This window comes from Petaurus breviceps, unplaced genomic scaffold (genome assembly GCF_028583685.1).
Source record: "Petaurus breviceps papuanus isolate PSGF00001 unplaced genomic scaffold, PetGlider_PUasm1.0 80, whole genome shotgun sequence".
Taxonomy (NCBI): Eukaryota; Metazoa; Chordata; class Mammalia; order Diprotodontia; family Petauridae; genus Petaurus; species Petaurus breviceps.
In genome coordinates, this window is record NW_027186540.1 from 21,658,105 (window position 1) to 21,675,146 (window position 17,042).

Consider the following 17,042-nt stretch of genomic DNA (forward strand, 5'->3'; position numbering starts at 1 on the left):
CCACTGCCTTCCCCAAAATGTCTTCCCTTCTATCAGTACCTTTCCCCCTTTCTTGTCCCACTCCTGTCCCCTTCCCTGTAAGATATTTTTATACCCTGTTTAATATGCATATTATTCCCTCTTTGAGCCAGTTCTGATGAGAGTAAGGTTCAAGTGATGCCCACCTCCATATAGTTTCATTATAATTATCATTAATAGGGATAAGCAAAAACTAGACATCTTTCCCATTTGTCTTTACAAACTTGACCAAATACACCAAATCTTTTTGATAATAATAAAAAAAACCTGACAATGGACAAGTGGAATTTTTTTTGACATAATCTTTATTGAAGCATGGAACTTTAGTTTATTTCACCCTAGAGTGAAATTGCATTTATGATGATAGACAATTCAGGGCTATACAACCATCATACTGTTGCTGGTGTAGGTACAACTTTATCAGAAGATACAAATATGACCCGCAAGAGAAACAAGTCACAAAGAGAACACAATGAAAACGTCCACTGTTTTACAAATCACTCTGTCACCACAAACACAAAATGGCAGTTACTGTTAGTAAATCAGCCACAGAAAATGGTATTAATCTTTAGATAAGGAAATGGGGAATTTTGGGGGGGAGTGGGGTGAGAGGGGTTGTGCTTTATCCACAGTCCTTTAGTAGAAAAAAAATTGTCATTCTTATCCACAAAACAACGCTAACCCACAGACATATTGAAGAGTAATATTAAAGGAGATAGCAATGTCTTTACAAGTGTCTTCTCAATCACACATTTTTATTTCCTGCATGATATCAGAGTGTAAGTAGCCCCAAAAAATCAGCAGCAAAATATTACAACAACATAACAAGTCAATACAGTGCCAATGTGTTATGTTGTAGAAGAGAGTACATAAAGGACAAACAATGATAACTTAATCATATAAAACATGATACATAGCTGAAATACAGTCCACTTAAATAGCTATGTGACCAAGAATGTTAAATACTGTATTAAATGTCATTTTAAAACATAAAATCTCTTAAGTTTTTGTGCTTAAAGTTTTTTTTTCCTGTTAAACAGTTAGTTGCTTACTTCCAATACTGCCACTGTAACTGATATTACAACAGATCACAATTTTCACAGACACATCAACATTAAAACATTTAGCTATGAGAAAATAAGTCACTTCTCATTAGTTCACAGTGTGAAAAAGTGGTGTACACTCTGTCTGGAGAAAAGCTTTCAGTTATTCATCAAGCCTTTCGCAGAAAAGTCCTGATACCAGATGCAGTGCTAGATTTAGAAGATTGGAAAGCAACACATCACATGTTGGGAGGAAAAATAAAACAATTTGTTTCTTCATGGGTATCGTCTAAGTGACCTTCGTCTTCTGTTGTAGAAATGCCTGAGCCCATGTTGTCGTGAAAAATTCATCATGTAATTTTGTTTGCGAGTGCTGTTAAAAGGAAATGGGGTGGGGAGAAAGAAATGTAAATATCATTTAAAGCAAAATCTGTTTCGGGTCCTAAGTTATTACCTTGTGATTACTTCCTGTCCTTAAGTCTCAGCTAAAATCCCACCATTTATAATGATTCCTTATCTCCCTTAATGCTCAGATCATCACTTTGATATTGCTTCCAGTCTATCCAGCATATATTTTGTTAGCACATAGTTGTTAGTGCAGTACCTGGCACACAGTAGGTGCTTAATAATGTTTGTGGAATTGACTTGTTGATTTATTTTGAAATTTCCTAGGGCAGTTGGATAACTGGGACATTCCTTTTCAGGGAAGGATTAACTGAAGATATTTGTGGTTCTTGAGTCTAACAGAAATTCTTATCGCTTGTAATCTGTTATAACCAAGTTATCCAAGTTGGCAAAAGTATATTCTCTAGCACAAATGAATTGAATCTATTCTGCTATTATGCTTTCTACACTGAATCATTACTATTAATATTCACTTGATTAAATTATTTTAAGATTGGAAAGAAACTTATTCTATGCCCCAATTTGACTCCTTCAGTTTTTCTTACTTTACAAAACTCTTATTTTTGTTCCTTTTTTTTTTGTTTTTTTGGGTAGCTGCTGTGGGTTGAATTGTCTTAGCCTCCCTCTGTTTTGTATACTCATGCCCATTTTCAGAATGCTGGACTGCGCTGTGATGCTGCCCTCCTTAAACAATAGGCAGTTGTGATCTCTCTCTCTCTGTCTCTGTCTCTCTGTCTCTCTGTCTCTCTCTCTGTCTCTGTCTGTCTCTGTCTCTGTCTCTGTCTCTGTCTCTGTCTCTGTCTCTGTCTCTCTCTCTCTCTCTCTCTCTCTCTCTCTCTCTCTCTGTCTCTCTCTCTTCATCAGTCTTTAGTGTGGAAGTCCCCACTAACTATTGTGGTTTTCCTTATAATACTGGTACAGTACTGCAAAGATTAACATAAGAAATGAATAGATGCATAATCAGAATAGGATACAGAAGAGGAGGCTAAGGAGATACTAGAAAAATGTCATTACAGAGAGCAAATTCTTTTCAAGAAGCAGAAACAAACTGCAAATGGATCTCAGGGCATATTGATAAAAAAATTAATACACAGTTATTAAGTACCTACTATGTACAGGTAAGATGACATGAAAAGCTACTATGACTTACTCATTCTCTCCCTTACATTGCATATGTACTCTAAGGTACTTTCAATGAAATATTTTTTATAAGACCACTGGAAGGAAACACAACTCTTAAGTACACAATAAGTTTGTTAGGCAATAGCTACTAACTCCTTAGTAGCTGCAAAAAGTATCTGCCTTCTAAAAAGTCACTGATTTTGTTGAAGATTTTCATGGTCCTGAGGCCATTTGTAGCATATGGTGCCATAGAAAGCGCCAAGTGTATGGATGTAACTGTGATAGGTGAAGACAAGTGCTGGACTTTGAATCAGGAAGATGTGAATGAATTAAAATCCTGCCTCAGACACTTACTGTGTGATGATGGACAATTCATTTTACTTCTCTGTGCCTCAGTCTCTTGATCTGTAAAATGAGAGTTGGACTTGGTAGCCTCTAAGATCCCTTCCAACTCCAAATTTATAATCCGATACCACAGATGTGTTCATCATTAATGTGTATAGGAGATGAAAGGTAAGAGATTTATTTTTGACTGAATGACATAGCTCTTTGGTAGTTAGTGACTATAGTAGTGGCAAGGCATCTGTTCATGCTAAACTTTTTTATCTTAATAGAAAAAAGGTAAAATATAATAAGATACACCTTTTAAAAAAGGGAAAAATTTAGAGGCAAAATAGGAAGTTGGGATTTTAGAAGAGAATAAAAATCTTAGTTACATTTTTACATGAATTTTAAAATCAAATTTTAATTAAAAGCACTATGATCTACTTGACAAGCATCTTTTTCCTGTTTATAATAAAGCACAGATGTAAAACTAATATTTTCATGAAATATTTAAACACTAATTATTTCTTAGTTTTTTTAAACCCTTGGTATATATGTATATTTATGTATGATATATTTATATGTATATACATATATAAAAAATCCAAACTACTTCTGGTAAAGTCTTCTGATTTTCACATGCTGTTACAGCTGGCAATTAGAAGATGGTGTGCCCAATTTTGTCTAGAAGCTATTGGTAGAAAAACACAAGAATCAGATTTTGTCTAAAATTTTGAATTTCTCAGTCTAATTTTAAACTAGACTGTGTGATGTCAGGAAAGTTACTTAAGCTCTTAGTCTTCCCAGCCACTCTCTTAAGAATTTTTAGCCTTATAGTATAGTAGTCCTATTGAATAATGGTCCTTGATAGGAAATCAGCCAGTTAAAAATATTTATTGAGTGCCTTCTCTGTGAGAGGCATTATGCAAAGCTCCATGGGAATATTGATTTACAATGGTAAAGGAAGTTCTTCACCTACATCTTTGTATACTGGTAAAATGACAGAATTGACTAATCAAAAACATCTTTTTCCCCCAAGTCCACTCTTTCCATCTGAGATAATTGTATTATATAAACTTGTCAGTGATCAGTTATGATTGATAACTGAGAGATATTTAGCATTAAGAAAATTAATTTTCTACTTTTTTCTCTCTCTCTCTCTCTTTTAAAGCAATTGGGGTTAAGTAAATTGCTCAAGGTTACACAGCCAGTTATTTCTGGGTGTGGTGCTAAGTATCAGAGGCAGGATTCGATCCCAGGTCATCCCAACTCTGGGGCTGGTCTCTTACTCACTGTGCTACCTGGCCACCCCAATTTTCTACTTTTTTGATGGCTTTGATTGCTTATATGAAGTAGACTTTATTTTTAATAAAAAGCAAAGTGGCCAAATATCTGGCTTTTTCTATAAGAAAATTTTTTCTATTTTCAAACCATCTAGTTCATATTCCTTCTTTTCCATTTCTTTTTTCAGCATCCTATGCTATAGGTCTCTTGTGTGCCTCCAGTATTTCTCCCTCCATCTTGCTGAACTATTCTTCCTGAAATGCTGCTTTCATTACCTCCTTCTCTAACTCAAAAACTGAGTGTATATCCTCGACCTACAGAAAATTTCTAGATTCCTTAGCTATGCAGTGACCCATAACGTCACTACCAACTGATCATTCCCACTATTCTATACTACCCTTTGATCTAAGCAAAATCATTTTGTTCTGCCCCTTGTCCACTTTCTGAACTTTTGCTCATATTATTTCCTTCTCTTGGAGAGCCCATCTTAAAAAAAAACAAAAAAACCTTGTTCATGGAAAATTTATCCATCCTCCAATACCCAGTTCAAAGCCAACCTTTCCTTTCCTAATCAACACAACCAGAAATGATTTATTCCTTCTCTGAACCCTTACACTATAGTATTTATTGTCCACACTATTCTTATGTTATTCCTTGTATAATTATTTATATCCATGACTGATTTATCTTTTTGTTTCTCCCCATAGTGTTTGGCATAATGTGGGTTCTTAATAAATGCTTGTTGATTGGTTTCCTATTGAGAACAATTATTCTTTACTACCATAAAGCTAAAAGAATTATAATTACTATATTTAAATATTTGTTAAGTAAAATGTAACTACAGAGCTGTGAAGGTGGCTGAGTGGTCAGAGTGCCAAGCCTGAAGTCAGGAAGATTAATCTTTCTCAGTTCAATCTGGCCTTAGACTAGCTGTGTGATCCTGAGCAACTCACTTAACCCTGTTTGCCTCAATTTCCTCATCTGTAAAATGAGCTGGAGGAGGAAATGGCAAACCACTCCAATACCTTTGCCAAGAAAACCCCAAATGGGGTCATGAAGAGTCAGACAAGATAAAAAAAATATGACTGAACAACAATGAAAAATGTAATTAAAGTCCTTCAAATGTCTTGAAGCAGAAAAAAAGTTGTAAATTTAGAACTCAGACAAATTAACATGTATAAATCCCAAAGTTCGTGTGATTGTTTTTCAATTGAAAAAAAGTTATGTTTTCTATTTTCTTTAATATGTTATTGATTGATGCTAAAGCAATTTTCCTAAGTGACTATGAAATTATTATAGTATTCAAATTCCCTACTTTTTCAGCATTTATTTATTTGAGGAGACAAGACATGGTACCTTATATTAGGACCATTAGCCTAATGTCAGAAGCTTATATTTCTTGTTCTAATGTTGATGTTTTAAGCATACTTCAATGAATGAATTTATGTAACCATGACACATCATTTGTATCTCAACCTTTTCCCTTTATATCTTTCTTTACTCTTGGCCACTGCCTTAGTTCAGGTCCTCACCACCTCTTGCCTAGAACCAGGGCGGGAGCTGTGGCCTACATGTGGTGCTCTAGGTCCTCCAGTGCAGCCCTTTGACTGAATCCAGACCTCACAGAACAAATTTGTGGCCTCAAGGCCACAAGTTACCCACCCCTGGATCATCGTACTTGCTTCTTTCTTGGGTTCTCTGCCTCACATCTCTTCCTCATTCCAATCCATCCTTCACACAGTTGCCATATTGATTTTATTACAGTGTAAGTTTTGCCATGTTACTCCCCTTTCTCAATAACTCCTGGGAATACCTATTATCTCTAAAGCCAAATATAAACTCTTCACATCCTGGTTCCTTTCCAATCTTATCACTCCCCTTTATGTTCCCTATGGCCCAGCCAAAGTCATTTTCTTCCTGGTTGCCTATACATGGTAAATTATTTCTGTGCCTTTATACTGCTGACCCCAAAACTTCCCATCTTCTTCAAGACAACTCACATAACACCTACTTGGGGCTTTTCCTGTCCTACCTTCTCTTTCAGTATATAATGATACTGCAAATATGTGTATGTGTGTAAGTTGCCTCTCCAATAAAATATATACCCATTAAAGGGACTGTGTTCATTTATCACCACTGCCTGATATCTCTCAGGGGCTTAATAAGTTTGTTAACTGATCTTTGCGTGAAAATATAAATTAAGAAATGGACATTAATGAAATTCCTACAATGCTGTATGATGTTTGCTTAGTCATTTTTTCTAGTGGTCAAAATACTGACCCAATCTGTATTTTGATATAGCTTCTAATTTGTCATGTGGCAATATGAACAATCTCTGGAGTAAATTACATATAATTCCAATGCACTAGGGTTTTCTAATAATCTCCATGTGCACTCAGGTTGTAAGTCAAACATTTGGGAAGTTGCATTAAAATTTTTTCAGTTTTCTAGAAAACTACTTAGTAAAGCTATTGTCACTGAAAAACTTGCTGCAGCTTTCAAGTACCTAACTTCCTACCCAGGTATTTAGGAGAATTTTAATAAGCTTAAAGATGATGGGTTTCTTTGAGAGCAGTGAGTGATCTATAATGCTTTTGTGCCCTGTTTAACGTCTCTTTGAAACAGATCCATGGGCTTGTCTTTCTGCTGAATAATGAGAGGATCTAATAATGGAAACAGGACTAGAGCTGAAGGAAACTATAAGGGTTCAATCTTTCACTGAGATTATAATGATAACCAGATTTCATTATAAATTCAGAGGATGTATGTAATTTGTTAGTCATTTTTCAGTTCACTTGGGGTTTTCTTGGCAAAGATACTGGAGTGTTTTGCCATTTTTTCCTCCAGATCACTTTATAGATGAGGAACTGAGGCAAACAGTTAAGTGACTTGCCCAGGGTTACATAGATAGTAAATGTCTAAGGATGGATTTGAACTCAGGAAGATGAGTCTTTCTGACTCCAGACCCAGTGCTCTATCCACTGAGCCATGTAGCAGCTCTGAAGTATGTAATACTCGTCCACAGGTCGCATTTATAAGACAACATCATCTAGTCGATTATGGCAGTGGCCAGAAAAAAACAAACAACCAAAACCCTTCCAATTATCTTTGGTTGAAAGAAGACAGAATGAACTACGGTGGTTCCTTAGAAGTAATTACTGTATTTTCTATTCTTTCAGTAGGAGTTGGGAATTTGGATAGCATGTTGAATTATAAAACACCACCATTCTAGTACAGCAGAAACAGATAAGGAAAAATCCTTAGTCAGTATGACTACTGATCCCTTCCGGTTTTAGTCTTCAATTTTAAAAAATCAGGTGGTTTCTGGGGGGTTCAATTTCTAATAAAATGAAGGATGATGCAGATTGGGAAAGTAACATCAACTTTATAGGTATTGAGATTTTTAAATTAAGTCATTAACTTCTTCACAGTCAAAGTAAATGCTGTGTCCATAGTATAAAAACAAAACATTGCATCGGATGCAAAGATAAGCCACTTAATTGTCAGGTAGCATGGTGGTTTGTATTGGTGAATGTAAGGCTAAACGAACCATGTGGACTTTAATATCATTTGGGCTACCATTCATACTCACCAATGAAATGTTACTGCATTTTTCTGTGGTCAAAGCAATAGAAGCAATTGTGAATTCTATGCTTTCTTCTCTATTCCTTACAAAAAATTCATACATACCTTCAGTTTTCAACTTTAAAATATAAAAATCACTGTTTTTTAGGTATATACTAAGAATGATCAACTTGACCCAAAAGTAGGATGGATGGACAAAAGGCTTTGTGTCTGTAATGCAATATTACCTTCCCCTCTCATCCCCCTAAAGAGTTTACTTTTAAACACGCTTAGAACAATTTGAAATGTAATTTTTTCATCTTCATTTTTCCTTCAACGCAGTTAATTAAGATCTGAAGATCTGTATGGGGCAAAGGATGATTGACCATGCATTGTATATGCTGTATTGATTTAAATATAGATTGCATTTAAAAAAATTTAAAAAGCCAAAAAAACCAAAAAGACTATGACATAATCATTAGTTTTTAGCGTGTACCTAAATGTTTTTCTTTTATAAAAGAACTCATTTTAGGGTTGTGTTTTATATTTGGGGCATCCTTTATCCAAAACCAGTAAGGTATGGTACATATATGTATGGTGTTAAGTTACGGATAGTTTAATGACCTTGACTGACAATTCTTAGTTTCCACGGACAGATATTTCAAAGATTGTCAGTAATCTCATTCATTGAATGGACTTTCTTCAATGGTAAAATCATTCTCCTATTCCAAAACCCACCCCTCTTAACAGGTGAAATTGAAGAAGCTTCACTACTAAACATTGCTCAACATTCAGTAATAGCACTTACCTTACTCTAGTGTAAAACCAATGACAGCAAATAATGAAATATAACACAAGTTAAAAAATGTCTTTCAATGCATGCAGCACTGTGATTAGTCATAAAAGTCTGATGAGGCTTAGAGGCAATATAGGATTTTTCATCTCTTTTGAAAATAAAAAATGGAAAAAAATTATTTCATATTCTTTTTAAACCAGTGAACATAATCATCTTTTCTACATGATACAACATGCAATATTTGCTCATAATCATATGTCAGAATACAGGTAGCTACAGTACTACATTTGGCATAAATGTTGTGAATAAAGTACAAATGTTAAGGTGATAATGTAACAACTGTTCTTTTTGTTTTAATTGTTTTGTTCATTATTTTACAAAATGCTCATTTCTTGAGATACTAAGCAATGGGCAACAGGAAATCCCATTAAACTAGATAATAGAGTTCAGATTTAAAAATAGGACCAAGATACTTTGCAGCAAGTCCAGTATGCTCTTTATTTTACAAATCATTTGTGCCAAAAATATGACATTATCTTGAAAATGAATAGCATGATGTGATGGTGATGGCAGAACTAATATACTTATCAAAATGTGATAAATGCTTTTTGGATTATAGTTGATAAGACATTTTTTTCCCCTTAGGAAATCTGAATGAACTTTTGGACACATTTTAAAAGGCTCACTATTTTACAAAGAAATTACTTTCAATATACACATGCAAAAATTGTGCCACTTCATTGTGCAGATGACAGGTTGTGACTTGGACTAGGACAAAGGATAATGAAATGTGCAAATGAGATGCATAGTTGGGTGTGGGAAGTTCTTAGGATACAAGCAGGAGTCCCCAGCAAAAAAAAAATGCTCTTAGATTGGCAGGACATTCTCTTTTATCCTAAGAAGAACCACCACCAGCATGGATCTTGTGAGGGATCTGCCCAAAATGTATTCACAAACGTTTCCTGGAGAGAAAATATTCTATTCTAGCTAACAAATCCAGACATTCTCCCCTTCCCCTCATTTGCTTCATAGCTGTTTCATCCCATGTCATTCTGATTTTACAATGTGAAACATTTGGTTACTTAATAGAGCTAAGGAGGCTGGAGTGGGGACAATTCAGTACATTAAGTATTTATATTTAGCAGAATATTAGGGACGAATTTCATTCTGAAGAGTCTTTTTGTTTAGTTTTATTGAGAAGTTTCAGAAATGTAAGTTATTTTTTTTTCAAGCAACTATTGGACATGAAGCTGAGTTAAATGTTCACAACATGTTTAAATTTCTGTCTTTTAAGGCCTGCCACTATGTATGCTCCTATTTAAGAAACTGAAATCCTTGTCACAAAATGTGTTTTAAAATCAAACAGAACTACTCAAAATAAGACTCATCCAAATAGTTACTAGGTGATGTAGCCATTTAAGGAGAGGAAGCATGGCATAGTGGATAGAGTCTATTGGTTTTGTCACCCTGGCGAAGTCACTTAACCCCTCAGTGCTCTAGGTACACATTGCAGAGGAGGTGTCAGATTGCTTTCATAGAGTTTTCTTTTCTAGGAATGCCCTTCATCAATGAAATCAAAGCTTCAGTCCCTATGTCTATCCATTGATCTTGATGCTGCAATTAAAATTGGTTATCACCTATTGCCTTGTGGCTAATATTGAGGGCAGGGGCTGAGACTGAACTCAGCATAAGATACCATGCTTGACCACTAGTTTACTGCTTAAGAGGCAGACCAAAAAAAAAACAACCAAACTCCAAACCAAACCCAAACCAAACCCCAAAGTAAAACCAAAAAACTTTGTGGTCAGTCTTGATTTAAAATACAGTCAGACACATTCTTAAAAAAAAGACCTAAGCAACAATAAACATCTTTGACTCTTAGTTTTAATAACATGTTGATAGCTACACTTCTATGTGCACCATTAGGGAGGGGTTACTCTTTTGAGATGTCATCCTTGTCTCCAATTAGGAAGGCTAACATTAGAAAAAGCAGGTTTCAGAGAACAACACTTTCAATTGATGGGGCTTTCTAGGTTTACTTTTCTATTCCTGAGCAAACAAAGGTTGCACAAGTAATTGGTGATAGTTTTGGAAGGCAGCATGAGAGCTGCTCAGACACTTTGGTTTCCTTTGTTAAATTGTTGTTTTTAATATTATTGTGTTTTCTATTTATTTTAGACACAGAAAATGTATGAATGAATGAAGTTAGCTTACTAAACTATCAAATTAAGTACAAATTAGCTGACATGCTAAAAATATACTTGGAAAATATATAGTGGCATAGAAATGTTAAATAATAAGACGAATGGAAAACATCAAAAAATGGTTCTGAATATGTAATTTCCTTAAAAGTTAAACCTTTGAAGGGAAAGGTATAGTCTAAAGTGTGTTTTAGAAAGCAAATGATTTACTCTGAAGGTGAAAATAAAATAAATACCTCTCCCTGATCACACTTAAGCTTTTGCCCTCACAATTAATTTGGAAATCTAGGCAGATGTGTTTATTGGGGGAATAGTTAAGATAAGTTATTGTGAATTACACCTTACATACTAAACTGTTTAGTCTCATAACTTAAATCATACATTCCCAGATATGCTGAATGTATGACTGAACTGAAATGCTTTTGTGATATAAAGGGTTTTTTTTTTTTAGCAAAACTAATTTACTGAACCTAACTTTATATTATTTTTCTCCAAAGAGGTAAATGAAGGGGAGAAGTAGAAGAAATTTACCTAGTGGTAAAAAAAAATAACGTTTAAATGTTATATAATTAAACTTCCCTTGAAAAAGAATCAACAACACTTTTAGAATTATTTACCCAAGAAAGAAACTGGATGGATCTCTTTTATTTTAGTGTGTAGAGAAAAAGTTGCATTCAATGCATTTTGTAGCAATTCTCATCTTTCTTTAAAGAGGTAAGGGGAGCATTTTGGTGTACCTGACAACCAGAGACAGTAATATAGGTTGAGTGTATACAGAACCTATAGAAAATTTCTAGGATTGTCAAATGATTAGTGCTTTGAGTTCTGAGAACTATCTGATCTGGGGGTAAAAATGTAGTTACTTTGAAAGTCCAGATCACAGCAGCGCTAGTGAAATAAATCAGTATTGTATTATCTGAACTGTCACCCACAATCCACTGTATGTTGATAGTTCCAGAAATGTAAAACCAACTCTCTCCTGGCCATTAGTGAATGACTCAGTCCAAAAAGTCAGATGACGTAATTCCCAAGAGCTGTGATACAAGCACTTGCTGTTTGTGTTCTTTCTGATACGCTGGAGACAATTTAAAACCCTGGACTGAGAGTGAGGAACATTAAGTTTTCTTTCCAGCCCTGTCATTGGATTGCTTTGTACCTTGGACATGTACATTTCCTTTCCCTCTCTCTTTTAAGTCCAAAGGGATAGGAATCATAGTGATTTTGGGTTTCTCAGTCCTATGATAGAAATAAAAAAGTAACTGCAATTTCATTGGGCAGTTAGGAGGGAAAGAACACAAAACACATTTTCTATGTTAATGATTGTTGGGGTTCAGGAGAGTAATGCCAAAATAGTGTTTTTTCTGAGACTGTTAAGAACTGATGTTTCCATAGGAGCTGGATCAGATATTCCAGGGACAGGAAACAATGTGGATGCAAATTTTTTTTTGGCAAGACACACATGACTTGAAAGTGGACTGATGTCTTAGGGAGATGTTTTATCACCCTAAAGGGAAAAGTAATTATAGCAAAGTTGCTCTAAAATCCTTTATCTTACAAATATTCCTTTCAGAACCCAGGAGGGAATGCCTTAGTAAAAATCGCTGTCTGTCTTAGCAGTAGTAGGTCAGCCTCTTATTTCACTTCAAGGTGAGTCTAGAAATCATTGACCCTCCCTCCATTTTTTTCTACTTCATCTTTATGTTATGGAGGCAGAGCCCAGCAAGTTGTGTAGAAGCAGCAGAGCGCACAGTGGGGACTGGTGTGGAGACTGTTTTGCTCTTTGGTTTGGGGGTTGATATGGATGCCATGCAAGCAGGTGCCTCAGTGAAAACTAAGTCAAGAGCTAACTCAAGATTAAATAATTTGATTCATGGCTATGATGGAAAGAAAACAAATCTGGTGGCATTCCTACCAATTGATCATTTAAATTTCACTTTCAAAATGACTGAAATCAGCAAAAAAGACTGATTTCAGTGCTTTTGTTTTTTGGTAAACAGAATGAACATTTGAACCTATCTACCGGGAAGATTCGCCTCTCCTTTTCAACCACGGGGAGCCATCAGTCCGAACCCGTCGAGACATAAGCATTTCAGTTCTACAGGAACTAGATTGTTAGAGAAAAAGCAAGTCATCTCTCTGTGAGGGAACATAGTCAACTGGGCTAACTGAGAGTGATGAGACACCCCTATCACCATTATATGGGACAAATGATGACGTGAAGACGCACAATTTGAAAGCTGTGGAAAAGACTTGAGAATGAGAATCTGATAAAGTGAAAGCTTCTCTGAGCTGTATTCTTCCCAGTAAAGGGAAAAAATGCTTAAGGCATTAGTGGCTAATACACATTTTTGGATGTTTCTATCAGTGATAGTCTGCATAAAGAGCTAGGCAGTTCACGTAAGAGCAAATCACCTCATCAAACAACAATCATGGTACATTATTTTTTTCCCTGTTTCTAAAGATTCCTGCCCTAACCAATTTAACAAATATTGTAAAATTTTAATATGAATATATTCCTTATGGAAATTTCTAAGGCACACAGACTATTGTTCTATTTAGTTATTTTCTTCTTCAGTGATTGACTATAATCTATAGACTTTTTGCAGTCATTGAAGGATGCCAAAGTGACCTGGCAGAGAGCATTATTCAGGAACAGTTCTAGTTAAGGATCATGCCATATTGAAGGAATTTCAAAAGCCCTATGAAATGGACATGGTGTGACATGATTTAGATACTCACAGAACGACTTCGACATGGTCCAAAGCCCACTGATCATGACCTGTTCCATTGTGGCGTGGCTGCCACCAACGAAGTAAAACTCCTTTCATTCGTGCCTCTCTATGCAAACAGAAGGATGAAGCAAGTTAAATATGGAAAGGAATAACTTTCTGGGGCTTAATTTCTAAAATGGAAACATGATCTCAAAGATACAGGATTTGGATTAGCTGGAGTGATAGGAATTTCTATAAATACTCCCAAAGGTTTAGAATCCACATGAGAGACCATGCTAATATAGTAGTATAGTGAAAAGAAGACTATTGGGTGTGATATCTGAGGACCTCATTTCATATCCTGACTCTTCTATTTGATTGTGTCCTTGGCTGCATCAATTTCATCTCTATGGGCCTCAACTTTTTCCCATCTATAAAATGATAGGTTTAAAGCTATATGACCTTAGAGGTGCCTTCCAGTTCAAGGTCATAAAATGTTTACATTTCCCTCATAGCATCTAGTACAGTGTTGCTCAGTTCATATGAAATGCTTACTAATGTTGACTAAAAGATTAGAAATGGCAGGTAACTATACAAATGATAAAAACAAACATCAATGTAATCATTTTCCCTTTCATTATTATTCTTTATTTGTTTACTGGTCAGTGTTAGGAAATAGATGAAAGCTTTTATTTTGCATTGATTCATTTCTGCCCCTCCCCACCAACAGAAATTATAGTAGGTATTTGTGAGAATGTCTTTAGAAATCTAGTACTTACAGTGGAACATTATAGGACACTCTTTGTGCTTGTATAAAGTCCTTTGGCTGATGCTGTGCGATGACTTGCCAAGTGATGCCATTATTTACACTATATTGGAGTAAAACTGCCTTGTCTACGGTATTGGGGTCACTCAGATTGGTATTACAGCTGTCTGTCTGTGAAGTGCTCCCGATTTGTAAAACAAACATTATTTTGCTGTTAAAAAAAGTGAAAAACAAAAGCCAGGGGAAATAATTTTAAAGAAAATTACATTAAGTATTAAAGTTGGTTTTATATATATGTGTGTGTGTATTTCTCGTTTCAAAATCTGCATAAAAGAGAAGCATCCAGTTTTCTAACACACATGTTAATGCTGCAGTTTGTTAAATTTCTATTTCATAATATATTCTAAATATCTCACAAAGGCTAATTTCATATTTTAAGAAAAAAATTTTGATTGTTAAATCTATGTGTTTGTTACCTATAATGCTTTAAAACTTTACCGAAATGCTGCAAGCACCTCTATACTTTGTATTTGCTGAAAGGCAACAGAAGTTAAACAGGCCACTGAGGATGTTAACAGGCCAATGAAGTAAAAATATCTACACTCTTAAATCTCTACCCCTCAGATAGTTTGTGCTGAGGATTGTTAAGTAGATTCTAATAGTAAATTAAGTAACGTACAATTGGGAAGCCAGGTAAGCTGAAGATATCCATATCTGGATTATCTGCCTTTGAGAATATGTACTAGGGATCTACTCTGTTACTTTGATTAGTGGAGAACTGGTTCTGTATACACTCAGCACACTATTTCCAGACCTGAATGTAGAGTCATTCATTACCTTGCTCGGGTGAGGTCCAGTGGCTTTGTAACAGCTTGCCTTATCTGACATCCATTAAAGTACAGAGAGTCTCCATGGGCATAGGGTGACAGCTGTCCACATCCATTTCCAATTACACCACCTTGTATGGTTTCCCAATTTACTTCAGTGACTCTTTCTGACTCAAAATTGTCCTTAATGTAACTGGGAAGGTCATGACTAAAAATGGAACAGTCATCTCCTAGAGGGGAAAAAAATCATTGTAAGAGCAAGCTGGGAGAGTCACCAGAGAGCAGGAACAAACAAAATTATGATTTAGTACATTATAATTATGACCAGAATGACAAAATGTGAAGCTTTGGTTCTCCTTTCTTCAGGACATTCTCTTAGGGTTGTGACAGTCGGTAATCTCTAAGTCAGTGTTTTCTAAACTCAGCAATTGCCAAAGCATTTTTTTATACATACCAATTGCTCAAGTCAATGCATTTAAAATTTATGACATCTTTGGAATTTTTATCTGTCATGCTGGCTGATGTATGTTGCAGAAGAACTGGGGAATATCTGCTTAAATAAGTTACCTCTGCATGAGAGTTCTACCTTAATTTAAATGGTAGAAAAATAGGGATGTTTTTGATTCATTTACTTTTCAGTGTCATGGTGAGTTGCAATGGGTCCTCAAGACTTTTCATTTGATTAAGTGCCTAGTAGGTGCTAGGCCCTGTTAAAGTCAGGGAATATGAAGAAAGATGAAAATGAGTGCCCTCAAGGATCTAATGCTCTAATGGGTGATATAACACATAAATAAATAAGACCATACAAGATATATATGAAATAGACAGAAGGTGACCTTAGAGTTAATCAGCCTTTATCACCCACATTTCCTTTTTTTAGCTGCACATTCACTTGGTACTTGAAGGATTCCTTCCCAGTCAGGTTGGAAAGCAAATTGCCCCCAGGAGCAGGCTGTCTTTTCCTATGGTTCACATCAAACTCTTACTTGTGTTTTGATCATGGGTGCAAAATATCTGGCATGGACCCTGCTTCTCTACCTCCTGATCCATCATTTTGCAAATAAGAAACTGAGTCCCAGAAAAGTTAAAAGGTTTGCCCAAGTTCTTATAGCATCCCAGGTGTCATCACATCTGGGACCCAGATCTCCTAACTCCCAAATCAAGGGAGCATCCCATTGCATCCCAACAGCATCCATTATCTTTCTTCTTTCAAGGGTAAGTATGCTATAATGGCAGCATGGGAGCAATCCCACTTCTACCCTTTACTTCTCTATTTTTTTTTATAAAATAGCTTAAGTTCCTATTTATAGTTTGAAAAATTGGCACAAAAATTGACTTCCAAGAATAAGTGTGGCATCTATGCCTCTAATTATTTATCACGTAGAATAGACTTGTAGTCAGGGCAGACCCAACTACAAATAAAATAAAATAAAATAGATATTCTGAAGGTTAAAAATGATAGTGAACTCTAGAACTATGACTCATTTGTTTGAAATTAAAATTTGGCAAACAGGTACCAGGGAAACCCTAAGCTAATCTAATGTAGAACAGCAAGGTGGTGCAGTGGATAGAGGGCTGGGTCTGGAGTCAGGAAGATTAATCCTCCTGAGTTCACCTCTGGCCTCAGACACTAGCTGTGTGACCCTAGGTAAGTACTGCAGAAATATCAACTATTATGCCCCGGGCAGAGGTGTGAGGGGATTTAGAACAGCAGCTTGTAGTAGGAATTGAATGAACTGCACTGACTCCACCTTGTGACTCAATTCTGGATCTAGCTTAGTTCCCTTTCTATTTGATTCTGGGTCTAGTTCAGTTTCTGTCTGGTGAGAAAACTTTATTCAGTTGTGGTAACTGTGAGAAGACATTGTTGCATTGTTTGAACCTAGCTTAGCCAGGAAGCTGGACCATTTCTGCCTACTGCTTAGAGACCCTTAGCTAAGGACCTAGATTATACTGACCAGAAAACCCCGTTAGATCCAAA

At 35.7% G+C, this 17,042-nt stretch overlaps 1 protein-coding gene across 2 annotated transcripts in view; it reads right to left on the reverse strand.

Moving 5' to 3' along the window:
* Positions 1-305: 305 nt before the first annotated feature.
* The window catches only part of LOC138176051 (reelin), a 566,262-nt gene continuing 549,525 nt past the window's right edge, over positions 306-17,042 (reverse strand). For both annotated transcript variants that reach the window (XM_069106794.1, XM_069106793.1), the window contains 4 exons: positions 15,072-15,291; positions 14,248-14,445; positions 13,497-13,595; positions 306-1,434 (listed from right to left, as the gene is read on the reverse strand). In XM_069106794.1, the coding sequence (XP_068962895.1) occupies positions 1,338-1,434; positions 13,497-13,595; positions 14,248-14,445; positions 15,072-15,291 (614 nt within the window). In that variant the 3' untranslated portion in view covers positions 306-1,337. The remainder of the gene's footprint in view (positions 1,435-13,496; positions 13,596-14,247; positions 14,446-15,071; positions 15,292-17,042) is intronic.